The 27,660-nt window shown below is 41.3% G+C and overlaps 2 protein-coding genes, 1 non-coding gene and 1 pseudogene across 3 annotated transcripts; 3 read left to right on the top strand and 1 right to left on the bottom strand.

The window, feature by feature from the left end:
- Positions 1-2,877: 2,877 nt before the first annotated feature.
- LOC113310088 (transcriptional repressor ILP1-like) lies at positions 2,878-8,397 on the top strand. The gene is made up of 6 exons (XM_026558644.1): positions 2,878-4,126; positions 4,594-4,761; positions 5,257-5,924; positions 6,045-6,324; positions 6,452-6,741; positions 7,394-8,397. Exons 1-6 carry the CDS (start codon positions 2,969-2,971, stop codon positions 7,584-7,586), a joined length of 2,757 nt encoding a protein of 918 aa, XP_026414429.1. The 5' UTR covers positions 2,878-2,968; the 3' UTR covers positions 7,587-8,397.
- Positions 7,614-8,397, top strand: LOC113312072 (annotated as a pseudogene).
- Positions 8,398-9,010: 613 nt separating this feature from the next.
- On the top strand, positions 9,011-9,083 carry TRNAR-UCU. Its single transcript has one exon. It is a non-coding gene; the product is annotated as a tRNA-Arg (tRNA).
- Positions 9,084-10,162: 1,079 nt separating this feature from the next.
- Positions 10,163-12,707, bottom strand: LOC113310968. The gene is made up of 2 exons (XM_026559795.1): positions 12,330-12,707; positions 10,163-12,084 (listed from the first exon to the last, which is right to left on the bottom strand). Exon 2 carries the CDS (start codon positions 12,080-12,082, stop codon positions 10,595-10,597), a length of 1,488 nt encoding a protein of 495 aa, XP_026415580.1. The 5' UTR covers positions 12,083-12,084; positions 12,330-12,707; the 3' UTR covers positions 10,163-10,594.
- Between the last annotated feature and the right edge of the window lie 14,953 nt (positions 12,708-27,660).

The following is a 27,660-nucleotide window of genomic DNA, read 5'->3' as shown; positions in this document are numbered from 1 at the left end:
TTTGGTTCATCAGTCTTAGACTCATCGTCAGATTTTTTTCATCCTTGGTTTTCTTGTCCTTTTAACGTATTCTTGCTTTTCGAGTAACTCACCAAGCTATTTGTATAGAGATCTAGTGAAGACCATAAACCACTGGAATCTTCCCTAAAAGAAACGAGCTTTGCTCTGATACCAACTTGATACGTATTGATCTCTGTACCTTGGTGACTATTATTATAGAGGCGGAATTCAGAATAATAATAGACGAAAACTAGAAAACAGAACACACTAGGAACCAGATTCGAAGAAATATATCTTCTCTAGATTATGAACAAAAAAACTATTACAATTCTCTCTTTTTTACGCTCACAATCTCTCTAGGTAAAATAACCTTAAACTATTTGCTAAGCTTGCTTTTACAATAATTAATATTGCCTCACAAACTTATATCTAGGTATGTGTGTTCAACCTCCTTTTCTAGGTGTCAAACCTCACTCTCTAGATGTCTTAGCTATAAGCTAAACATCTCTATTTATAGCTTTAACGATTTCCCAAACCTTTCTAGGAATCTATTTCCTTTTCTAGGACTAATTCCTTTTTTCTAGGTATATTTCCCTTTCTAGGAATATTACCTTGTCTAGGAAGTATTTCCTTATCTAAATATACTTCCTTACTTAGGTTTGGTTTCCCAAACCTCTTAAATTACAATTCTATCCTCAATTAGTCTTGAGGATCACTAGTTCCCCGTGAAAGGAAGATACACATGTACTCACTATATAAGGGAGAATTGTAGCAACTGGGAAACCTAATACCCACACCTTCTGTGTGATACTAGTTGTGATAAGCTAGAGTCGATTCTCCTTTAACATTTGGTTTCTTCTTCTAAACCAGGTTAACGACTTAAAGACTTCATTGGGATTGCGAAGCCAGACCGATACTACTTTCTCGTAGTTGTGTGATCTAATCTTGTTGTTTCTATCGTACGAGTACAATTATGATAATTGGCTTGGGATTGATATCTCCGATAGGCAAGATATAAAAGTAATCACAAACACTTCGTCTCATCGTTTTTGATTCCGCAATATCTTTTTTCGTTGCGTCGATTAAGATTATTGTGAGGTGATTGATAATATTAGGTTGTTCTTCGGGAATATAAGTCTGGTTTATCAATTGGTTCATGTTCACCTTGATTTATCAAAAGACGACACAAAACTCGTAGGTATATTCGTGGGAGACGGATCTATCTATTACCGTAGACTTTTATGTGTGATACATATTTGTTTATTAAATTTTTCGACTTTGGGTCGTAGCAACTCTTAGTTGTGGGTTAGATCAGCTAAGGGAATCAAGTACGTAATATCCTGCTGGGATCAGAGACGTAGGAGCATAAATGTACCTTGGATCAGTGTGAGATTGGTTGGGGTTCAACTACAGTCCAGACCGAAGTTAATTTGGATTAGGCTAGTGTCTGTAGCGGCTTAATACAGTGTGTGTTCAATCTAGACTAGGTCCCAGGGTTTTTCTGCATTTGCGGTTTCCTCGTTAACAAAATTCTGGTGTATGTGTTATTTCTTTGCTGCATTATATTTTGTTATATAATTGAAATATCACAGGTTGTGCGTTGTTCAATCAATAAAATATCCGACCTTTTGGTTGTTGATTTAAATTGATTGACACTTGGATATTGGTCTTTGGTACCATCCAAGTTATCTCTCTAGTATTTGATAAAGACTCGCAGATTTCTATTTGCTTGAGATATTGAGATATAAACTCTTTGATATACTTTTTATCTAGATTGAGTCTGACTGTCTAGTTGATTCTCTAGAAAGTATATTGGAGTTTGTCCATACAAATTGCTAAGCGAAATATTGGGTGTGGTTGTTGTACCCCCGTTTTTCAGAGAGTATGGCTCATTAGTTTGATTCCTCTATAGTTAAAACAGTTCTGAATGTCTCATTTGTTTTTAAAGATCGGGACGATTACACTTCGACGCCACTCGTCCGACATTCGGTTTGACTGGAAGATGTTATTGAATAGCTTGGTCAGCCATGTTATCCCATCATCTCCCAGACATTTCCACACCTCGATCGGTATGTCATCTGGACCTAAAGCCTTTCCTCTTTTGATCCCTTTCAAGGCCTCCTTTACTTCACTCTCATGAATGCCTCAGACCGTGACGTCTTCAAATGAAACCACACGCTCTGCAACGCCCTCAAGGGTGTTGGTTTGGATATCACTTTCTCCATTGAAAAGGTTGTTGAAGTAATCCTTCAAACGAGCCATTATTTCTGCGTCCTCCACCAGTACGCGGTCGTCTGAGGCCTTAATACATTTGACCTGGACAAGGTCACGCGTCTTCTGTTCGCGCAGCCGTGTAATCCTATAAATGTCCTTCTCACCTTCTCTAGTGTCAAGTTTATGGTAGAAATCCTCGTAGGCCTGACCTTTTGCCACACTTACGGCTCGCTTTGCCCGACTTTTTCCCATCTTGTAATTCCGGTGGTTTTCATCGCTTTCAAGTGCTTGGAGTTTTCGGAAGCAATCTTTCTTGTGTCTGATTGCTTGCTGCACTTCCTCTGACCACCACCAGGATTCTTTCAGATCCCGCTTTCCGCTTCCTCTTACCTGTCCCAGCACTTCCACTGCTAGCTGTCGAATCCGGCCAGCAGTTTCATTCCACATCCGGTCAGGTTCACCGTCCTCACAGAGCACACCTTTCGAGAGCGCTTTTTATTTCGCGCTTGGGGTGGACCAGAGCATCCAAAGAAAACCTCCGCATTCATCGGATCATAGTATTGTCCTAAAACAAGCAACTCAAGTGTTGACCAGATAACAGGTCTACACGAGTTTAAAACGAGACCGCAACAGCAGTGTGCACAATATCATATTTCCCCATCAATACCGCACATAAAACCCCAATTTCTCTTCGAGGGAAAAACAAAACACAAATCAATCCCCAAATTCTTACATTCTGAAAAATCAATCAAGGATGAGCAACAGAGGCAAAAATTTCCGTCGCCGCTCTGAAGAGGACAACGATGAATCCACCACCACAGTGACGGCTCCAACAACCACCACCACCACCAAAAAACCACCACAATCCGCCCCCAAAAAACCAGCAGCACCAAAACCAAAACTCCTCAGTTTCGCTGATGAAGAAGGAGGTGAAGAATCTCCATTCACACGTCCTTCAAAACCTAAAAAATCCTCCTCGTCGTCGTCTTTTCTCAGTAAATCTTCGACTCACAAAATCACCTCCATGAAAGAACGAATCTCTTCATCGGCTTCAACTTATACTTCATCATCTTCGAATGTTCAACCACAAGCAGGTGAGTACACAAAGGAAAGACTCTTAGAATTACAGAAGAATACTAGAACAATAGGTAGTTCATCTCGTCCACCACCACCTCCTTCTTCAGAACCTAAAATTGTTTTAAAAGGTTTAATTAAACCTATCTATGAAGAAGACAAGAAGAAGAATGATAATGATAAAGAATTAGATACAATGGATGTTGATGATGCAGAAACTAGGTTAGGATCGATGGGAATTGGAGGTGAGGGGGATAAAGACTTGATTCCAGATCAAGCAACGATTAATGCAATTAGGGCAAAACGGGAGAGGCTTCGGCAGTCACGGGCACCGGCTGGTGATTATATAAGTTTGGATGCTGGTAGTAATCATGGAGAAGCTGAAGGGATAAGTGATGAGGAGCCTGAATTTCAAACAAGGATTGCATTATTTGGGGATAAGAGTAGTAATGTTGGTGTGACGAAGGGGGTTTTTGAGGATGGGAGGAAATTGATTAAGGAGGTACCTATTGATTTGAGGAATGGTGGGGAGTTAGTGGAAGAAATTGTTGATGATGAGGAAGATGAAGACGATAAGATTTGGGAGGAGGAACAATGTAGGAAAGGTAGAGGAGTTAGTAATAGTGCTGTTCCAGTTGTTGTTGCTGCTGAGAAGAATTTGTCGCAGCAGCAGCAACAAAGTTATGCATATCAAGGGGGTGAGTATCAGCCTAGGCACAATGTTTCGCCAGGTCTTAACATTGGAGGATCTGCTGGTGTGATGAAAAAGGTGTTGTCGATTCCTCAACAAGCTACTGTCGCCAGCCAAGCTATGCGTGAGAGCCTTCGAAGGCTCAAGGTATGTATGAACTATCGTCTGAATTCTTTTATAGTTGTGTTTTATAGTTGAATTCTTAAGTTTAATGGTTACATCCATTGGCATAGTGATTAGAAGACCCTTAAATTGTCTAGTGTAGCTGCCACTAACACCTCTGGCACTTATTATCCTCCGCAGTTATTATAATAATAATGTTCTTTTATGTGAATGAGCTGGGTAGATTAAGTATATGTCACTAATATGTAGTGGGATAAGTGAAGCTTAGGTCGAGTTTTCTTGTTCTACCAGTTTTTGCACTTCCTCTTCTGGAAATTAATCCTTGTGTCTCTTACAAGTTAAAAGCTATTGTACAATTTGAACTGCTGTATGAGGTTCGCAATAGAGTATTTTAGCTGGTGGCCCAACATTCTGATATTGTAATTTAGTCATTTTGAGATGAATGGTTTTGTATTGTAATTCTCAACCAACAATTCTATTTTTCTTACCAGGAAACTCATGGAAGAACCATGTCAGCGCTGGATAGGAATGATGAGAATATGTCTGCAGCACTTTCTAACATCATTGATCTTGAAAATTCCTTAACACACGCTGATGAGAAGTTCGTCTTCATGCAAAAGCTTCAGGACTTTGTTTCGGTTATATGCGACTTTTTACAGGTATAACTTTTAGCTTAAAGTGTGTTTCGTTAGCATATATGTCTTCCTGGTTTTCATTGCTTCTCGAATACTTGATACACTCACTTCATTTGCATAACTTTGCAACATTATATATTAAAAGCAGGGTGGCTTATAAGGTAAAAATTGCTTTGTTGTGCACACTTCTTAAACCTGTAGAAATCTAACTAAACCAGCAACCACGGAGACAGAATTTTGCCACGGGCAATTAAGGTTTTGACTTAGAGAAGCTAGTGCTCTCTTTTTGTTTCGATGAGTATCTTAATAGAGCTACCTGTTCAATATCTTCATCTTCGTTCTGTTTGTTTTTGCCTCCTGAAAGTTGTATTAAACATTAAATCGTGTGAATTCATATTTTTTGCAGTCGTATCTCTCTCTCTCTCTCTCTCCCTCTTTTCTTTTCTTTTGCATGAAATACAAATTATGCATGTTCAGTTTACTAATGATTCTCTTGTTCTGTAATTGATCCTGTTTCAGCATAAGGCTCCTTATATAGAGGAACTTGAAGAACAAATGCAGAAACTTCATGAGGAACGTGCAGTAGCTGTTTTAGAAAGAAGGACAGCTGATAATGCTGATGAAATGATAGAAATAGAAGCACCTTTGAGTGCGGCAATGTTGGAACATAGTAAAGGTGGTAGCACTGAAGCAGTGATCAATGCTGCACAGCTGGTATCTTCTAAAACAAGGGAGCAAACTAACCTGCTGGTTAAGTTGGATGAACTTGGTCGGGACATGAACCTACAAAAGCGGATGGAAGTAAAACGTAGGGCTGAAGCCCGAAAGCGGAGGAAGGCCCGTTCGGAGGCAAAGAGAATGTCTGCTGTTGGAAATGATTTTGCGTACCATCATATTGAAGGAGAGTCCAGTACTGATGAAAGTGACTCGGAAAGTACGTCATACAAGTCTAACCGTGAAATGCTGCTTCAGACTTCAGAGCAAATATTCAATGATGCAGAAGAAGAATTTTCAAAACTTGCACTTGTCAAAGAGAAGTTCGAAACATGGAAAAAGCGTTTCTTCTCAAGTTACCGCGATGCTTATATGCCTCTAAGCGTGCCTGCTATCTTCTCTCCATATGTGAGACTAGAGCTTCTTAAGTGGGATCCGCTCCATGAAGAATCCGACTTTTATGATATGCAATGGTATACGGCTATAACCACACTATATTAATTTGGGCAATATATCCTCGCATTTAGGTTAAATTAGTTTTTATGTCTAATCGAAACTGCAAGCAATAACATGATTTATTCTTGTAATTGTAGGCACTCTCTTCTGTTTGATTATGGGTTGCCAGAACATGGAGGTGACGTTAACCCGGATGATGCTGATGCTAATCTTGTACCAGGACTTGTGGAAAAAGTTGCGCTTCCAATTTTGCATCATGATATTGCGCATTGCTGGGATATGCTCAGTACTAAGGGGACGAAAAATGCTGTTTCCGCCACGAACTTGGTAATTAGTTATGTTCCAGCTAGTAAGGCACTTGGGGATTTAATATCTGCTATACACTCTCGACTAGCTGACGCTGTTGCCAACATTACTGTGAGTATTATAAGTTATTACTTAAATTGTTTATCTCGACTTACGGACGTTGATATTCAGCTGTAGGTTCCAACATGGAGTACACTAGATGTGGAGTTGTTTCTTATCTTTGTTTGAATTTCTGTAGGTTCCAACATGGAGTACAGTTGTGATAAAAGCTGTTCCTGATGCCGCACGAATTGCCGCATATCGATTTGGCATGGCTGTTCGTTTGCTTAAGAACATTTGTTTGTGGAAAGATATCCTTTCTATTCCAAGTATAGAGCAGCTGGCTCTTGACGAGCTCCTGAGTGGAAAAGTTCTGCCTCATTTGCGCAGCATCAAACCAAATATTCATGATGCAATTACGAGAACGGAGAGAATAGTTGCATCCTTAAATGGTGTGTGGTCTGGTTCCAGTGTCACAATGGAGCGCAGGTACAAACTGTTTCTCGCGCGCTGTTTTTCTTTTATTTGTATTAAATATGTTCTTTTAACCAGAAAGACCTTCTAGCTAATTATTAGATTTTCTTTAGATACATTCTCTTGTTTTTTCCATGAACATCAGAATAGTTCTAGACCGACAGCCCGATGTTGGAAGGATAGAACACTTTGGGGCTTTGATTCTAGCACAGTAGGCAAGAGATAATATTATTAGGGTTTCTTTAGATGCATTCTCTTCCTTGATTTTTTCATGACATCAGGATAGTTCTAGACCGACAGCCCGAATTTGGAAGGATAGAGTACTCCGGGGCTTGATTCTAGCACAGTAGGGAAGAGATAGGGCAAATGACTCTCAGGGTCCACTGTTTTCCACAATGGGGTGAGGCTGGGTTTGTTTCAGTTTGCAATTCGGGATGTCAGTAAATTTTTTGAACGTAGACTCCCTAATGAATCAGCGGTAATTAAGACGCCCTTTTATTGTGTTGACTCCTCCATACCAAGATACCTTAATCACCAGATTATGCGAAGATTTGTCCAAATTTTGTTATTTGTGTTTTTTTTTCTTCTTCAGTGGTCTCTGCTGTCCTAGACAACTTTTACCTTGAAGGAATGTAGAATCTAACATTTTTTTATATTACCTTTGCAGCTACAAGTTGCAGCCATTGGTGGATTATGTGTTAACACTTGCGAAGACACTTGAAAAGAAGCACGCATCAGGGGTGAGTGAGACTGAGACTAGTGGGCTTGCTCGTCGACTGAAAAAGATGCTTGTTGATCTTAATGAATATGACAAAGCCAGGGCTATTTTAAGAACCTTTCAACTCAAAGAGGCTCTGTGAAGATAAAAGAGTTGCATCACTTTCTTCTGCAGCACTGTAAAGAGAATTTCCAAGTCATGAATCCTTTGTGGAACACTAGTTGGTCATAGTGACATGGTTACAGTCATTGCTTGTTCAATTGATTACTCCAACATGATCATTTCATCATCTCGTGCCAAAAATCAATCCTTGTTTGGACTCTTTTAAGGAAAAAAAGGAAATAACTAAGGAGTTGAGTTCCTAAATGTCGTCTTACTGATGATGGTCGGTCTACATTATCTGCTTCATGGGATGATGAACTTCGTCTGGGATCTCATAACTGGTGTTAGTTACACGTAGATTCGTTGATCATACTAGTGATGTATTATCAGTTGCTTTCTCTATTGATAACCGTCGGATTGTTTTTGCTTCAAGGATTGTTCGATTAAGCCGTGGAGAACTTTGGGTGAATGCAAGTGTACGATTGAAGATGGTGATTCACATACTACTGGGTGACTTGTGCTAGGTTTAGTCATAATACATTTCAACCAACTATTGTTTCTGCATCATGGGATAAGACTGTCTAAGTTTTGGAGTTTGACCAACTGTAAGTTGAGGAATTCTCTAGCCGGACATGTTGGGTGTGCGGACACTGTTGCTGTTTCACCTGATGGTTCATTGTATTATATGCAGTGGTGGTAAAGATGGTGTAGCGTTGTTTTGGAGTCTCTATTTGAGGGAAGTGATGACTCTTCCCTTGACCCGAACCTTCGGCAACTCCTCCACTGAAATGCAAAAAACTCCAAGAGGAGTCTAATTTTGTTGGCTCAATTTAAAATCTCCCATTATAATAGCTAGCTCAGTTTTGTTTGAAAGTAGAGGCAAAGCAGTACCCAGCAGTTCATCTTCACCAAAGTGTAGATCGAGATGTGTAGGGTGTGACTGTAATTAGACCATGGGCCGAGTCGCAAAGACAGACAACCTTCTTATTCACTACAAAAGAAATACTTGCATTTCCTTTTCTTCTTTTATTTCCTTAACCACATATAGGATAAAAAAAAATTCAATTCTACCACCATTTTACAAGAGTAAACAAATCGAAGTAGAGCATCTTTGAATTAGTCACCAGCGTAGCAGTATGTGCAAGTGGTTAAAAATCTCAAGGGGAACTTTTTGGCCAGCCGAAGTTTCTTGAGAGCATTCAGCAAGATCTTTGCTAATAGAGGTGTTGTAGGAGAAGTTGGAGACAGCATAACTGGAACATTGTTAGGTCTCTAATTATGACAAGGGTGCAGGAGGATTCATTTGTTTGCTTATTCTTGATAGGTTGATTTTCCCTTTTCAGTCGGCTTTTCTTTTTTCTGCACAAATCTCAGACCACATCTTGGTGGACCAGATCACGTCCATTCCTTCCAATGCGTAAAATTGCTGTATTATGGCTCTTTCAATGAGTTTAACAAAAAGAAGCACCCGTGGCCTAATGGATAAGGCGTCTGACTTCTAATCAGGCGATTGTGGGTTCGAGTCCCACCGGGTGTGCATTGCCTTTTTTTTTTGTTTTGTTTTATCTCCCACTGTTGTGGTTGTGCTTGTTTTTTTGTTTTTGTTTTTGTTTTTGACACAAACAACCAGAAAGACCAAGCTACAGATTAACAGCATAAAGCACTCCAAGAGGTTCCACCACCAAGGAGTTAGTTTTTGACACAAACAACCAGAAAGACCAAGCTACAGATTAACAGCATAAAGCACTCCAAGAGGTTCCACCACCAAGGAGTTAGTTTGATTGAAAATTCTGGAGCCACATCCCAACGAACTCCCCACATCAGTGTTGAATTTAATGATATCTGGAGGGGGAGGAACCCAATTACTGTCAACATTGCTCTGGATGTTAGTCCTGCTAACTTCACTTATAACCCCTATCATAATGAGTCTGGAAAAGAGCGAGAACTTCAAAAATAACCATATCAATTCTCACATTTGTCTTGTCATATAGCAGCCTATTCCTGGCCTTCCAAATCCCGCACAGTAGATTGCTTCCCAGGCAAAAAGTTAACCCTCATCATTCATTTCCAGCCAACTATCAGTAGACTTCACAATGGTTAAGTTGGGGTTCTCTTCCACTCTTAGAGACAAAGGGGAAGCAAACTAAGTGGCTTGCGTGAGTTGACAGTGGAGAAACAGATGATTACAGTCTTCAATATGCTTGTGACAGAAACTGCATTCCATATTAACGCCATCCATATGATTACCAGTGGCAGAGGACTCACCTTCTTCATTATCGAGCAACTTCTGAAAGGATCAGGAAGAAAATTCTCCAGAGTTGGTACGAATCCAGATCAGTTTGTCACCAGTCTCCAGTCTCCTCCATGGGAATGTGAATTTTCTCAACTTCTTTTGCAACATCCTGCAGGAATATCAGCTGCACCAGACAATTTTAATAGGGAACACATTCTGTACTGATACGATATTTCCAAGTCGTGAGTTTAATCAAACTCTTATAGTTCTGTTACTTGCTGTTCAGTTCCTAATGAGTATCCACTGATTCATAAAAACATCAAAACAGTAAAAATTGAAAAATTGATCCACCATCTGATTTGTTTGAATTTCCTTCCTCAGACTGTAAGAAGTTAGAACGTGCTTCATTTCTTGTTAAACTAAATAAATTTACATTCTCAAGGTTTCAGTTAGACCTACACAAAGAACAACACAGCAAACATTGCCAAAGAACATAGGAAATAATTGAAAACTGAACTATCATATATTTACGTCAAGAAACACAGCACAGATACAGAACAAAGATTTAGCAGCACTTTCCATCTTTCTATTTATCCTTCCACTGGCGTAGGTGCTTTCTGGATCATATCATTTGGTCATGCATAATGTTGCAAGCCTTCATTTATATAGGGCCTCTCAATCTCGATTTTCAAATAGGCTCATGGAATGTGAAAAGTGAAGCAAAAACTCACCATCCAATATACAAAGAACCAATCAGCTCTCGCAGCTGATCTTTCCTTTTTTACAATCTTCTCCCTTGAAATTTAGTTAGTTCATCAGTTCATGGAAGTTGGTTTGCTAGATGAGTGTTGTTGTTGATGGAGATCAACCAATTCTAGCTCTTTTTGACGAAGAAGAAGAACCATCCTATCATTTTCAAGCCGCAGCCTCTCGTTGTTGAGTTTCATCCTCTCCAATTCCCTTTCCTTTTTCCCACTAAATTTCAACCATTTTAAGCGCTGCTTTTCGAGCTCAAATGCTTGGCATTGGTAGCTCACTCTTTGTTCCTCCAACTGAACTGTCCGGGTTCTCATCCATTGCCTCTGTTCCCATGGGTTCTTCGAGCCATCTTGAAGAACATTCATCAGTTCACAGCTCAGTTGCTGTATTGATGGTGATACTGAAGGAAAGGTGCCCCTCCTTTGTCTCTTCTTCCGCACCATCTTTTCATCGTCATCTTCGTCGTCATGGCCAGCTCCTTGCATTCTATGACTCTTCCCACCATCTTCAGTTTCTTCATCCTCCTCCTCCTCCTCTTCTTCATCTTCATCACCATCCTCTTCGTCTTCCACATCCTCGTCTTCTTCTTCCTCATGACTAACTCCTCTTTTATTCACCATTTTCGAACCTTCCAAATCAGCTCTAGCTCTTGAATTACCATTAGCCGCAGCACCCTGAGATGAATGAAAGCATCTATCTTGTTGATGATGCTGAGAAGACTCAACAGCCACATCTGGAATCTGATGCCCACCACCCGACGCAATCCCACCACCTCCTCCACCCCCACTATTATGATAAGCGCACATCTCTCTAAAGAAAAGATGTTTTGAATTCAACAATTTCTTCACCTCCTCTTTCAATTTTGGTGGTATATGATCCAGAGTTTCAAGTAAAGCCGGATTCTCAACCACTCTGCAAGCAGTCCCCTTCCCAATTATATCATTAACTCTCTTATACCTCTTATTCAAATCATTAAACTTATCTTCACATTGTTGTGGAGAAACATAAAAACCTTTCTCCATCATAGCTCTCGAGACCGACTTCCATTTTCCTTTCTTCTGTAATAGCCCACCTGATTTCTTCTTACAATTACCACCACCACCAGTTAAGTCATTTCCTTCAGGACCAGCATCATCGCCAACATAATAAACCACCATAATTAACAACCTAACCATATTATCTGTCCATTTCACTCTCTGCCACGGCGACACTCTCTTCCTACCATCTGCCCCACCACCATCCTCCCCTGCAAACCCAGGCTCATCTTCATCACTAATAGCTACTTGCTGTGGTGGTTTCGGTTTGTTACCAAACCCATACGCATTTTGCTTTACAGCTTGTTGAGATTGATTATGTGGATCAGCTTCATGGCCTCCAACACCAAATGACACTAAGTGATGTGGTTGTTGTTGAAGATGGTTTGCAAACGGATGTTGCTGCTGCTGTTGTTGTTGTTGCTGCTGTTGATGAGGATGGGGATGCTGATGATGAGGATGGTGTGGATGATGTATAGGCATTTCTAAACCTAACATTCCTGAACCCATTCCTGGTAGTAATCCATTAGTCTCCATTAGTACACAAATTTCAAGGGTAAAACAGTCAATTTCAAGGGTTTAGTTCTAGCTTCAACTTTTCTTTTTGATTTTGGGAGACTAATTGAAAAAAGTTAACTAGAAACAAAATCCAACAACAACCCTTTTTAGATATCAACCTAATAATGAAAACCCACAATTTTAATCAACAGATTAAATGAAAAAAAAAAAAAAGTTTAGTAAAGAATGAAATATCAACCTGAAAGAAATGTCTCCTTTTTGTGCAGATCTTAGTGGGATTGGATTGAATTCAATCCTTGAGTCTTCTTCCTTTTAGCTACTGTTGTGTAGTGTGAATGAGAATTGCTTGATTTGAGAGACTGAAAGTTAATAAAAATGTGGTATTTAGAGTAAGCAATTGGGGATGGAGCAGCAACCAGTATTGAGAAACATGGTTTTGGGACATATGTTCGTGTACAGTATGTATCATGATATTATCGTGTGAAGGTTGTTATTTGTGGTTGAGCGTAGGGGTTTTAGACATGTGTACGGTTAGGGAGAGGTTGATGTATAGAAGTTGCTGTACTTTGTAGAGAGAGATGATGGTATTTAAGAATACTGCCCATGGTTTTCGAGACTTACTTGGGGTGATGAAATGGTGAGATTGGGAAGTCCATGGTTTTTGAGAATAAAAATAAGAAGAAAAAGTAGATTTGAGGGAATAGGGGGAGTGAATGTTTTTGGTTGTTAGGTGTGTGTTTGGTAGTGAAGATTTTCGTAAAATAAAAATAATTACTTAGAAAATAAGTAAATTTATGCTAAACAAAAATTAAAGTTATACTTTGTACCAATGTAGTTAATATCGGATATCGGTTCATCTCGGCCGGGACCGATACACTGGTACGATTTTATATCGGGGATATTATCGTTAAAATATCGGTTCTAGATTTAGAGACTGTAATTTTATATTAAACATTTCTCCACACATTTTCGGATAAGATATAATAGATAACATCAATTTTATCAAAAAAACAAAAGAGTAACTTTAGTAGACTTGCTTCGAGAGCTACATGCACCTCTACTACCACCTGGAAGACTTTCTTCGCCAAAATTACCCTTAAACTTTATAGAAAACGACCAATACCGTCTCATATCAGGAAATGTAGGAAAATTTCGTATCGACCGATACTGACGATATTTGACCGAAACGGCCGATATTCGACCGATACGGCCGATATTATCGGGCGAATATCGTATCCCCGATATCCTTCTTATCGTATCGTTCTGGGCCGATATCCGAAATATCCCCGATATATCGGCCGATACGGCCGATATTGACTACACTGCTTTGTACCTAAAATTTCTATCTCCAATGCCAAGATATTGTTACTCTAGCACTTAGAGAAAAATTAATTTGGAATAAAGAATTGATGATGTGTCAAAAGACTTTGGGTCATGGAGAAGGTAAAAATATGATTTTTTTTCTTTACCATTTCCTATGAGATAGCAGCCTTGTCATGCTTTTATCTTTACCTTGACCTTGGCATTGAAAATGAATTCTTGGTTAGAAAAGTGTTAAATCCTAAGTGTCATGTCTTTTTAAGACCTTCCCCTGCCATTGGAGATGCTCTAATATCCCAAACAGATTAAAATCTTGGACCCAAGAAAAATACTTACTCCGTCAAAACAGGTGCACATGACATTTTAATTTACACTACTGATTAATTTTAAAGTGATGTAAAAATGGTCGAGATTTTAACATGATGGTAATCGCCAACCAACAAATGCACCGGTACGCACAAGATTCGTCAAATGTGCAGAAGGAAGGATGAAACGGGACTCATCAAATGTGCGGAAGGAAGGATCAAATGCAAGGCCGGCCAAAATTGACGTGGATGGAAGTCATCGAAGGAATCTTTTGGAAGCATTGTCATTGGACAGACGCACGTGGAGAGAGGCGATTCACGGCAAAGAAGCATGATTTGAACTTGGCTTAGCCTTCGGCCCTGTGAATGGAGCATTGCGAGTGGGGATTTGTGTGTAGGTAAGCTGTACGCCCCTTCTCATCTTACAACCAGCGAACATGTAAAATCATCTAGCAGAATTGTAAAGGGGGTCTTTTCACCCGTAGCCCTGCAGTCCAGGCTGGGATACTGGAGCTACCCACTATGGTGGTCGTGAACCCATCATAGTGGTGACTTCACTCATGTACCAAAACGAACCGGTGAGGAAAGTGTCAAGGATCTACACTCCGCATGTGTATCTTCTGCACAATCGGTGTACTTTCTGCACAACCTGTACCTTAACTAGGATAAAAGGAGTGTGTTGTGTCGAGACAGGGAAGATGGAAGTAAAATATGTCAGATCTTCATGTGATGAACAGATAAAAAACTGCTTGGTCAGTATTCACGTTCATCTCTAGCCTCCACCTAACTTGCTTGGGACAAAATGCTCTATTTTCGGTTCCGGTAATGGGGTGATTCGTTAATCAACCACATTTGACTAATCAACATGGTAAACCTACATTTTTTAGAAGGTATTGTGCATAAGATAGACTCAAATGAACGAGGGGTAGAATAAATTTGAAATTGTCATATCTAAACCATATATGGTCCGAAAGCAAAATGAGAATAAATGATTTAGAAAATATATTTTTATTTTGTAAATTTTGTTTTTGCAATTTGATTTTTGTGATGTTGATTTTGTTATATGATGTTTTTTTTTTTAAAAAAAAAGAGGTTTTGTAGTTATAAAACCTTAAAGGATATATTAGCGCCCATCCTAACAAATATTCAATTTCTTAAAATGCGTAAGTCAAGAAAGTGGTAGTTATTGAAAAAAAGAGGGTACCAAGTACACCACGCCAACTTTTTTCGTTCGATAACCTGTATGGACAAAACTAGTACAATTACAAGTACATATAAACAAAGATCCAAATTGTATTAATTCTCTGCACACACTAGCCTACTGCCAGACCTCAGACCGGAATGTAGTTGAGATCGAATTAACCCTCCATGCAATTCGGCTGTAGTTGTGTTCCTTATGCCTCTTGAACCTCACAAGATTCTGGGAAATTGATTCCCTTAGTTGGCGTACTTTATAGCCTAAGATTTGATTCAAACCAAGTGAAGACTTTTGATACCATTATGTTTTTAACAAATAATCCTATTTGATTTTCCTTTAACTTTTTTAATTTAGGTTTGGAAACACGTTTGTAGTAGACAATATAGAGAAAACTCACGAATTCAGAATACTCGCACTCAGTTACTTGAGAAGTTTGGATTAATAATCACCTCTCAAGAACAATCTATTCAAATCAAAGAAGAGTTTAGACATATATCTTGAGGAATCACAAAGTATGAGATGAAGAGAACTTTGTTATTTCTATTTATCTCGTTCCTGATATGAGATTACAAAAATTTACAAGATTAACAAAACAAGATCATGATACAATAACTATCAGGTAAAAGATAATCTGATCGGGCTTCACGAATCCCTAATTAAAGTCTTCAAAGTCGTAACCTAGAATACAATCCACGAAAAACCTTGGTTATAGAGGATGACTATAGCTTAGCACTAGTACAAAAATTGGATGGGGATTAATAAATCATGTTGCAAGAGTATCTCTATTATACATATTCTCAAGGCTCTAGGTAGCTCTGAATTCAAGCTAAGTTATTTTGAGATCCAAGCAAACACTTTATCAATTCAGATGAAATTCTTATTAGGAATTTTTGTAAGCATGTGAGAAGTACGGCTTGAAATTACACATAAGAATATACATTGTGGTCCAGGATTCTGGAACTGTGTATAATGATAATTCATGTTGGAAAGTATGCCTTTTAAACTTACAAGCATAACTGGTATTCAATAAAAATCAAGTCTTAAAACCATGATTCACAAACACATAGTGATTTAGCGAACAAAGTTGTCTTAGAAGTGTTTATGAGAGTTGTAGCAATGTCAAACATATTTGTAAAAATAGATTATGAGCATCTGCTTAAATCAAAACTGGGAAGGTATGCATACCTATGGTCAGTCCGCGAACTCAGGTCTTGTGATACGTGTAACGGGTATGTGTACCCTAGCCATTCGCAAACTCATATCCCATGGGTACATGTAATAGGTATGCATACCTCCTCTCACCCTTGAACTCGGAACCATGGGGTACGCGTACCTCTCCCAATTTCAGAACTTAGATCACTAGGGTACGCGTACTAGGTATGCGTACCTACCCTGTGTCCAGAATTCAGTATGTTATGAAAACTCTCTTTAGACAATTCAAAACATTCCCAATAGATAAGGTAAAAAATAACATTACTCGGTGAATTTCCAAATTTTATCAACTTGAAATAAAAATAGCTCATGAACAATAAATTATTTTTAACCAAAATAGTTAAGAAGCTAAGAACATCAATTGCTTGAATTATATTTCTAGAGATTTATCAAGACAAGCTTGACTTGAAATTTCTTCATTGCAATATTAAATCTACTAATATCAAACAACATAGTTTTATTAGTGTTGATAGTGGTTTTTAGCTCAGGGTTGAAATCGTAAAACCTTACATCTGATGTGACGTCACTCTGTAAGGAAACAGTGCCGTGAGTGCTAACCTCTCCACTGACATATTTATTGAGCCGTTCAATATACTTACATGAAATTTATCCAGACTGGCGAATGTAGCAACCATCCCAGATGTTCTGTAAATTTCGGTACCTCGCCTATATTCACTTAATATAAGTTCCTTTGAATTCCTTTTATGTTATGTTCTCCGACTGAACCCTTAATGTTGATATGTCACGACGATTTGTGTTCACTCGCAGCAGAGTAGCACGAATTTCCAAATATCAAGGAGAAGGTCTTTTCATAAGGTATTCAATCAGAAAAAGCATGCTGCTCTCTGGCAATGAACTTAAAAGAACTCTGTGTCAACACATAGAATTCAATCAATTCCCCTGACTAACTTGCGGAAGTTAGGGTTTTGCGCCTCGCGCAGTATATCATACCTTGCTTGTCGAAATTAAACCTAGGAAAACTAGGTAATTAATCCGCCATGGATTAGCAGGTGCAAAACCTTGCTCAGAATCAGAAAACAGGGAGCCTCAGCAGCAAAGGAAGGTGTGGCCATGCCTTAGGCCAACTGGCGCCACTTTCCATTGGCCACGCCCTTTCCTAAACCAGCCCTATTTCTCTCGACCAATTGTGTCCCCTCAAATTATCCACGCACACATAAGTTGTGGCTGGGCCCATGCTTGTCATCGACCAATCAGGCCGCTCTAAAGCCGCCACACTCTCACCAAAAGTATAGCCGCGCCTTATGTTTGGCCGCTCCCTTTCCTCGGCCAATCAAGTCGCTCCAAACTTGCCACCATACATTAAAGGTCAAACGCACCCTGCCGCGCCACCATACTAACTGGCAAGCCAAACACGCCTTACCAAAACAACATATTGATCGGCATGCCAACATACCACTTTGCCACGGTAGCATGCCACTTTAGCCTTCGCCACAACGCCAAGCCCTAATTCTTAACACGCTGCCGAATCCTAGCCTTGGCCACGCCGTCAAGCCCTAATTCTTACCACGGCGCCAAAACCTAGCGTTGGCCACGCCGCCAAGCCCTAATTCTTACCACGGCGCCAAATCCTATCCTTGGCCACACCGCCAAGCCCTAATTTTTACCACGGCGCCAAAACCTAGCCTTGGCCACTCCGCCAAGCCCTAATTCTTGCCACGACGTCAAATCGCCTTGGCGACGCCGCCAAGCCCTAATTCTTACCACGACGCCAAATTCTAGCCTTGGCCATGCCGCCAAGCCCTAATTCTTACCACGGAGCCAAAACCTAGCCTTGGCCACGCCGCCAAGCCCTAATTCTTACCACGTCGCCAAATCCTAGCCTTGGCCACGCCGCCAATCCCTAATTCTTACCACGACGCCAAATCCTAGCCTTGGCCACACCGCCAAGCCCTAATTCTTACCACGGCGCCAAATCCTAGCCTTGGCAACGCCGCCAAGCCCTAATTTTGGCCGCGAAGCCAAACCTTAGCTTTGGTCATGCTACAACGCCACATGTGTGGCCATGCCGCCATGCCACGGCTACTAGTATGCCGCCACGCCACGCCACTTGCATACCGTTATGCCATGGCTACGCCATTAGCATGTCGTTGGCATGCCACTAGCATGCCGCTATGTCATGCCTCCACCAGGCACTACTATGCCAATGGCGCCACTTCGCTATGCAACAAGATACGACCATAATCAATGGCCACTCTTCCTCATGAGATGCAATATCAGCCATCCAAGTTCGTCACTGAACTGACGGACTTGCGGCAAGTCCCAGGCAACCCGCTACGCTAGGCGCCACTATGCTAATGGCGTCACTTTGTTACACAACAAAGATGTGGCCATAATCAATGGCTACCCTTCCTCATGAGATGTAATCTCAGCCATTCAAGTTCGCCACCAAACTGACGGACTTGTGGCAAGTTTTAGGCGGCCGACCAAGGCAAGCCTAATAGCATCACATGCTATTTTCCTATGGCAAAGTCTCTTGACTTTGAATTTCCACAGATAGCAACCTGCTACACGTTTTCCACGAAAACACTCGAGACATCAAACATGTCACAAACTGGGGGATACTCATCAGGGAATTGGTCTGGCAGTTTACAGTGTGCGGCGTCCAATGCGCCCGTAACAAGAAAGTGTCATGAAGTAGGACAATTAGTGGTGGTGAAAAGTAACAGTGTAAAGAATTCATTTCCTTCATCATGGAAGCGTAATGACTGACGGTTACACGAATTCACTTCCCTCATCATGGAAGCATAACGTCAGACGGTTACACGTTACTTTATTCTTCCACCACTCAATCGTTTCCACTTCCTACGAGACCAGGGTACGTTTCAATATGACTTGTATAAATATGCTTCACTTATTTCACCAAACGACAAGTTTTGGTCGGCAACAATACAGTATCTAGAAATCATCTGGTAGCTTTCCATTCTGCTAGCCAGTTCTACTTTCAGATACAAGTCATAAACAACCACAACTTCAGAATCAACGATTCTGGTCTCAACACTCTCTTCGCTTCCCTCCCTAAGACCAACCCTTCTCCTTCACTTTGTGACCGAAGCAAGCCTGGAACGACCATTTCTTGGTTTAGGCCAGGATTGTACAAATTGATTTCTCGAATCAAAAGTACTCCCGTGCAGTGTATTGTTTAGGGTTTGGATTCGTTTCTCATCCACACACCCGAAATTACCAAAATCAGTAGAAACGGTTTTCACCCACAAATAATTGGCAACCACAAGGGGAGATTAATCTCTCGGTTGCAATACCAATTTCCAAATTTCAATTTCATTTTTTCAATCCCAATTTCAAGATGGTAGAGCTCAGGTCTGGGTCAGCAACAAGCCCTGAAAACACTAGCACTGAAATTATTCTCGGTACTAGCGTCACTTCCAGTAGCGTTAATACGCCACCTGTCAACGCCAACAACGAGGAGAATGTTCCTTTAGGCATTACACCTTCGGTTACCAGAGCCAGAGCCGCTGCCGCGGAAAACGTTCCTTCAAGTGTCACACCTCCAGTCACCAGAGACAGGGCCGTTGCTCCCCCCCGAACGTTTCTTCAAACGTGATATCTCCAACCGTCACCAGAGCCGCTACTACTCCATCAGTACGAGAGACTGGGGGATCCAGAGTGAGCCGATCCCATATTACCATTGCTGATTTGATGGAAAGACAGGAAGTTCTTGCTAGGGCTCAGACGAACATGGCTTCGACTCAAAAAGAGGTGCTTCTTTTCCTCAAGACACTAACGGAGTGGCTACCACAGGAACCGCGCCAACCAGAGCCAACGAGGAACACCTTCAATACTCCTGGCGCTGATGCCTCAACAAGGCACACCTTTGTAGATGAAGAGACTCGTTCGGGGGCTCCAATGGAGAGGAATCAGCCGTCCAATTTTGTCACATGAGAGGATTTAGAACGACTTCTTCGAAACCGAGAAGAAAGTGATTCTACAGACATGCATCAACATCAACCCCCGTATCCTCCTGAAGTACAAAGAATTCCTCTCCCGAGAGGATACTCTTCTCCTCAATTCTCCTTATATGACGGCACCGGTAATGCGCGTGAACATGTCTCTCGATTTTTGGAATCCTTGGGCGAGCATGAATACAACCATGTTCTCCGTTTGAGGGAGTTTTCAAAGTCACTTACCGGAAGAGCATACACCTGGTACAACAACATTGCACCAAACATCATACCCAACGGGGGTGACATGGTTACGACTTTCTAGAAGAAGTACTTCTTTGTGTCTGAGCAAATTACCTTCTCAGATTTAGGGAGGATGTTTCAACGAAACAATGAACATCCAAATGATTATGTCAAAAGATTCAGGATTCAAGCGCTGGACTGTCACGACCCAAATGTGACGGAACAACAATTAGTAGATTCTTGCATCAATGATATGGTTGCCATCTACCGTGCCTTGCTGGAGAATCTGCGATATCCAGACGTTCTCTGAACTTCATGAGGCTGCTAAACGGTCGGCTACAACAGCACAAGCATTGTTGGAAAGAATCAGGCCAGCCAAGGTTGAATACGCACGTGAAACTCGAGGAAATAGACGCCTCATCAACAAGCAATATAACACTGGACCCTATGTTATCATGGTAAGTGAAAGAGGAAAAAGGAAGGCTCCAGCGACAGAACAACAATCCAAGCGTGCAACGCCAGCACATCAGGCAGCTCCATCGCGGAAGAATGCAACTAAGGCTCCTACGCAATATCAAGAAGACGGAGAGATGGCCTTATATTTACCACTCCCAATCGAGGAAGTAATTGAACTCTTAGAGGAATGGATCCAAGATGACGCAATCAGATTTCCCCCTACTAGGCGCCCACCAACTGAAGAGGAAATGGCAAATCCTAAGTATTGCTGCTACCACAGATTTGTCCATCACCCGACCAGTGACTACAATAAGTTAAAGCTTATTTTCAAAGAAAATGTGGAGGCAGGGGAACTTCATCAAGGAAATGAGGAAGTTCACAGAGATCCTCTTTCAGTCAGGAGTTTCATGCTCTCTGGGGACTCTGTTCACAAAACCGTACAATCCATCATGGAGCATGTATGCGAGATTCTCTATTTCTCCAAGGAGCAACGTCAAGATATATTTACATCCCTCAATCGAGTTGTGTCGGGAAAACGACTTTTTCCTACTGAAGAAACTACACTGTAACCCCAAACTCTCTCGGGAAACGGTTTTGGAAAATACAACTGGGGACTGCTGACCACGTTTCATTTGAAGGACGCCGAGCTCGAAAACACATTGATTGAGCAGCCTCTGACTTCAACATCGTTACCATCAAAACTTCGAGAGTTGTGTGAATTTTGAAGCAGGAGGCTACACGTTCCCCAATCATGGTCGAAAATTTGGAAGGAGAAGCAATAGACTCATATGGCTACATCAACCTTGAAATTAAGGTAGGAGACGCTCTAACACATGGAAAATTCCACATTTTCAAAGAACTCTAAAATTATGATATGATTCTAGGGCACCCTTGGGTACACGACAACAAAGCGAAATTGGGAGTATCCCCTCTGCCGGTGTCGATACCCGAAAGAATTTCCAACAAACCGTCCAACTTTGAAGATTACATGTTGCCGTATCAATAACTTACCGATGTAACTTAATTATCTGGAGAAACCCATTGGCGTTCATCCGCAGATTCCAAGCGCAAGTAAGTCTGGTTAAACAACCTTTTCTTCACCCAGTCACTTCTCCTCTCGGCCAAGCATGGGGACTCAGTCCAATCACCAACCCGGGCGTCATTAAGAGATGTGAATGGAACGTTGTGCCTTTCAAGTGCTTTGTCAAAAATTTGGAAGCTGCCGCAGTCAAAAATGACGAGCTCAAAAATCAAGTGGTTGCACAACGCCCAAACCCGTTTCAAATTGGAGATATGGTAGTCAAGACGACCTCGTTTCAAGTTGGAGATGTAACAGTGAGGATAGCCACTCAACCTGATCCTCCTAAAGAAAAGGAAGACGAGCCGTATCTGGTGGCAGATGTTATCTTGGGTGGTTACTGCAAACTCATCAATGACGACAAGTTGGAAGGTGTGACGATTCATTCGCGATGGCTCAAGCCCTTCAATACCTAAAACGCTATGCTACTTTTCCCTCCAGCGTTCTCCTTTCAGTATTTCCTTCAACAATTTCCCCTTTCATGCGATGTTTGTAACTTCTCTAAAATGATTGCACTGCTTGCATTCATGAGTAGTGTTTTCAATTTCAATTAAAGAACATCTTCCCTTAAAAAGTTTTCCTGGACCATCTTAAAGGAAAAATACCAAGTAAACCCAAACTCTCACAGAGTCATCACCCGTCGATTGAAAACCAGAGAAATCAAACCCACACAAAATGTCTTATTCATAAAATACTGAAGAAAATAATAATGCAAAAAAGAAGATCATCAAGCAGCGGCGCAGACACTTTCCCTCAAGAATCTCTAGCCACGACTTTCACTTGAAGGATTTCTCAATTTCTCTCATGACGTGTTATCCAGCTTGTGGAAGATCGCACTTCTACGCACTCAGGCGGCATGCCACGGAAGCCCTGGATAATTTGCAAGGGAAAATCCAATAAAAAGAAATGGTTCTTCGCAAAAGAGGTTTTGCTAGGTTTCTTCCAAAAGGTTTTATTCATTCAATCAAAGATATGAAAGCAACACAAACTAAGGAATGATACTCGGTGAGACATGGCTTCGGTCGCACAAAAAAACAAAAAAAAAACTGAAGTACCAAAAAATATCTACGAGCTACGAAAAGATTGTTTTTTCCTACGGAAGGAAATCGCAAAATGGGAAAACCAGTTGTCAATGACGAACACATTGGTCAATGGCGCCTCCATAAGAGCTTTTTCAAGCACTTTCCCCAACACCTTTTCCAACAGCAAACATTCCATCCAGAAGCTATCTCAGCAGCAACTTCAGCATCCCATCCAAAAACCGATTCAGCTTCAACATTCCATCCAGAAGCCGTTTCAGCAGCAGATTCAACATTCCATCCGGAAGCCGTTTCAGCAGTAGCTTCAACATCCCATCCGGAATCCGCTTCAACAGAAGTTCCAGCATACATCCCTGCAGCTTCTCCAACGACTCCAACTATGCTTCCACCGCCTCACCATCTTCCTCGACAACATCCTCAATGGTCGCTTCGATTTCCTCAACAACAGTTTCGACATCCACTTAAGAAGCTGCTTCAGTCTCGCAAACCACAGCCTCTTGGGAATGCTCTGGTTCGTCCACCTCATAATCGAGGATTACGATACCATTATGGACAGGGTACTTAAACTGGCTCTCGTCTAGAAGTTTCTTGGACTCAGTCCTTCGTCGTTTCAATCGAGAGGCGAATCGTTCAGCCCTAACACTGGGTTGTGGAGAAACTTCATCACGTTGATATTTACCGACTTGTTGGGATACTTCATCACGTCTCCACTTCTCCTCCATGTCAATCAAAGCCATGAAAGCCTGGGCGTGCACCCGCACGATGCGTAGATGGGTGAGGGATATGCCTTGCATAATTCTCCCGGCTGTATGGAACAAAGGGTTGATTTGGTTTAATATCTCCTCATGTGAAGAAAACCTGGGTTCGTCGACTTCAAAAAATTTCTCCGAAGAGTCAGAGGTATGATCATCACCAGAAGATCCCATTGTGCACTACAAAAAAAATTACATTATGTCTGCATCGGCAATCTACATGATGAAGAAAACAAAATGGAGAACTACGAGAAAAGACACAAGACGATACCTGTGAAAAAAATGGGTGCAATTCTATGATGATCTATACGAAAGAAAGAATAATTGGCTCACTTGGACTGCTGATGGAAAGAGGCTTGCCGGTACAGAGGTAAAACCAATGATACGAAAATAAAAGGGTGGACAACACCTTTTATATACATTGTATTTTGAAGTTTGACTAGAAAAATGTTTCCTCTTTTGGGTCATGCACGCAATTCCGTGACTTAGCCAAAGGAGCGCCTTCTTCACCGTTCAAAGCAGCGCAATCGTCGCCCGCTCCACAGACTAGCAAGTAACGCCATGACTCTAGCACTCCGTGATTAAAGCCGCACTATCTCCGCACTCCATGACTCTAGCACTCTAGCCAAAGTTCAAAGTGTTGTTTCCACCATTCCATGGACATCACCGAAGCGGCGCCATCTTAGTCGTTCGAAGCTGCGCCATCTTCACCAGCCAAGGAGGCGCCATCCTGGCCGTTCAAAGCAGCGCCACCTCCATACGTTCCGTGACCTATACAGCTAGCGCCATTCACCTATTCACGGTCCAAATTGCAGTGTCATCTCTGGCAATCAATAGCCAAAGCTGCAGCGCTGATGCCAATACCCCATGGCCAAGCCGAATTTACGCAAAATGATGAGTGCCAAATATTGTATATATTTATCCCTTTTTGTTGGCATTTAACTCATCTTTTATGCATTAATTCTACATTTTATCCCATATTCTGTATTTTCATTGTTTTCAAGAATAAATATTTTTATTAATTAATTTTGCATTTTTAGGTAATAAATAAAGTCTGGATGACTTGCGGAGCAAAAAGAGCAGAGAAGTAGTGAAAAGCCGGGAGAAATCACGCAAGGAAGCCGCGAAGAATGGTGCGCACAACCTCATTTTCTACACACAAAAACGCCTCCGTTCTCAGCCATCAGATCAGTTCTCAGAAGCATTCGACGGTCGCTCCTTCATAAAGCATCAAAATCTGAAGTCTCTGCCAAGCACCACAGCGCTGAAATTCCAAGCCTTCAGATTAGATGGTAGTTGAATCCAACGGTTTTTCCCTTGCTGTTCATCAAAGTTTGATATCCCCGCCTTACACTACAGCACCTAACCTAATCTAGCACCGTTCGTTTCGTTGTATCCCTTCATCCGACGGTCGCTCCTCGCTTGCCTCCGCATCACCGTCCGATCTACCTACCAGCTCCACATCCCACGGCTCATCCTCGCTGTTCATCCAATTTGATGAAGCCGCCTAACACCCTAGCAACCGAACCTTACCACCTAACCAAACACCCCCCTTATTCCCAAAACAGTCGAGCCCCTCTCCTCCATCACCTCCCTGTTTGCAGAACCAACTCCACTGCCACCACCGCCGTACCTCCATGTCCGCTACCACCAACTCCCCACCTGCTCAACATTGAAACCCCTATCACTCTAACATGCCTCTCACTTCTTTTCACTGTTTTCCCCTAGTCTAGGGTTTTGAAAATAGAGAAAAAGCATTGATAGACATGGTAGAGAATTAGGTGAAGCTAGAGAGAAATTGAAGGCATGGAGAGGTAGAGGAGGACAAATAGAAGAATGGGTCGAGTTTAATTTGATGTTGCTACATCAAATTAGGTAAAGAAATCAAACCCTAGTCTACTGTTTTTAATTTGGGAATTTTTTTTTTGGGTAGAACCCTAATTGTGCTTGTGGGTATAAATAGCCTTGTGGGTGTGATGTAAAAACTTTATGCTTGGATTAGCCGGCATCCAGGACTTTCATGTCCTGTTAATGTTAATGTTTTTCTCTTTAATGTGTTCTGCTCAATTTCACTGCATATGTTAAAATTGTTTGTCTCCTGTTAAATGTGCTCCTGTTAAAATTGTTATTTTCCTGTTAATATGCATGTTTTAATTTCATGTTTTAATTTCCTGTTTAATGTGTTCCTGTTTAATTTTAATTTGTCACTGTTAGTGCCATGTTTAGTTTAGTGTTAAGTTTGTGCACTGTGAAGTGATGGAATGCTAGGCTAGAAGCCTTTGAAGCTTTGATTTGATTGTGTAATGGAAGAAATCAGTGCTCATAGCAAGCTGATTATCTTGCCATTCCTTTTGTATGCTTAGGTGCATTGTGTTGATTGAATAGTGGGGAGAAACTAGTGCTCACTAGTGACAATGAGCAAGCTAGTTCTCTTCCCACTCTAGAAGAATGCCTTAGCTTTGCTCTGTTAGCTTCTCCACATCCCTGCCCTTGGCCTTAGGCCTTGGTTTGTTTTGTTATCTTTCTTTGCTGTGTAGTATTTGCTTTGTTTAGTTCTTGCATTGTTCTCTGCTTGTTTTCTTTATTGTCTTCACTGTTTTGTTCACTGCCATCTTTCTTTCTCACTTGTGTTGCACTGCTGTGCACTTGCCTTGCTGCATTGCACTGCTGCATTGTACTGTTTCTTCCCCTGCTGCTACTTCTTTTCCTGTTAACTGCCTTTCCTTCTTCTTGGCCTTGTGCTGTTGTGCACTGCTTGTGCAGCTGCTGCATTGCCTTCTCTGCCACTTCTGCTGCTGTGCAAGGCAGCAATTCTTGTTCTCCTTGTTCTTGTTACTGCATTCTAGTTGGATGCTGTTCTTGTTGCTGTTGGTGCTGCCTTGTTCACCCCTAGCTGCCACTGCTGCTGCTGCTGCTTCCTTTCCAAAGCCCAGCCCACAGTCCACTGTTAGCTCAATCCCATTGAGCCCAAAAGCCCAGAGCACAACTTGAGCTCATCAGAAGACCAAAATAAAAGCCCAGGTTTAATCCAAAGGCCCAGATCCTTGACTGAATCCAAGGCCCAGTGCAATTCAAAAGACCAAAGCCCAAACTGCTTCACAGTTAATCAAAGCCCATTTACACCTCAAAGACCAACTGAGCCCAAGCTCAGTTCATTTTATTATTATCAAACCCATTAGTACTCAAAGCCCAATTTAAGCCAAAAGGCTTCATAGCCCAATAGCAATTTAGGAACCCAAAATAGTTAAAACACTCCAAAACACACCCGATCTCTGTGGATCGACCCGTACTTGCACGAGCTACAACTGACGACCGTGCACTTGCGGTATTACTGTAGGCCCCCGTTTTTATTGCGCTTCATTTTTATATACACATCTCCGGGCCCACCAAGTTTTTGGCGCCGTTGCCGGGGATTGGTGCTGTGTTTTCTCTTGTAGTTTTATTAGCTGTTTTTGCATTTCACTGCATAGCATTTGCATCTGCATCTGTTTCACTTCATTTGCTGTTGGACCTGCTGTTCTGAACCAGTTTTTCCTCTGCTGGGACGCCACCAAGGAAAAGAACCAAAGCCCAACTGGGTTTTTGCAACAATATCAGAGCAGCTGGGCTGTGCTTAAAAGGTAACCCATTTAAGAGAACCCGAATTGTGGGCTTCCAATTTTTAATTGTGGGCTTGTAATATTAAAGCCAATTTTTGGGCTTCTCTTATTTTTTGTTGGGTTTGTAATAATTTATTTGTGGGCTTGTTTGTTTAATTTGTGGGCTTGTTTAAATTCTTTCATTGGACTTGTATTTTGGACTCTGGGTTTAAACTCAGCTGAGCTTGTAACCGATTGTGGGCTTGTTTCCACTCAAGAGTGGACCTCGAAACCAAAGTTTTAAAACAAACGTCGGGCCTTAACCAACTGGGCCAAATTAAATTTTCAAAATTAAAACTTAGTGTTTCGTGGGCCGCAGCCTTCCTCCCATTCCATTAGAGGACCAACAGTGGGCTTGCTCCCATTCAAAAACCAAATTTTATTTAAAAAAAAAAAAAAAACAAAAGTTT

Source organism: Papaver somniferum, chromosome 9 (genome assembly GCF_003573695.1).
Source record: "Papaver somniferum cultivar HN1 chromosome 9, ASM357369v1, whole genome shotgun sequence".
NCBI classification, from domain to species: Eukaryota; Viridiplantae; Streptophyta; class Magnoliopsida; order Ranunculales; family Papaveraceae; genus Papaver; species Papaver somniferum.
This window is presented reverse-complemented; position numbering and strand designations above follow the sequence as displayed.

What these genes read in the sequence shown, in the direction of transcription:
- LOC113310088 (XM_026558644.1), top strand. Translation starts at nt 2,969, where the DNA reads ATGAGCAACAGAGGCAAAAATTTCCGTCGCCGCTCTGAAGAGGACAAC. An exon ending in AGAGCCTTCGAAGGCTCAAG is followed by an intron (nt 4,127 to 4,593) that starts GTATGTATGAAC and finishes TTTTCTTACCAG; the next exon opens with GAAACTCATGGAAGAACCAT. An exon ending in AGTGTCACAATGGAGCGCAG is followed by an intron (nt 6,742 to 7,393) that starts GTACAAACTGTT and finishes TTACCTTTGCAG; the next exon opens with CTACAAGTTGCAGCCATTGG.
- LOC113310968 (XM_026559795.1), bottom strand. Translation starts at nt 12,082, where the DNA reads ATGGGTTCAGGAATGTTAGGTTTAGAAATGCCTATACATCATCCACAC.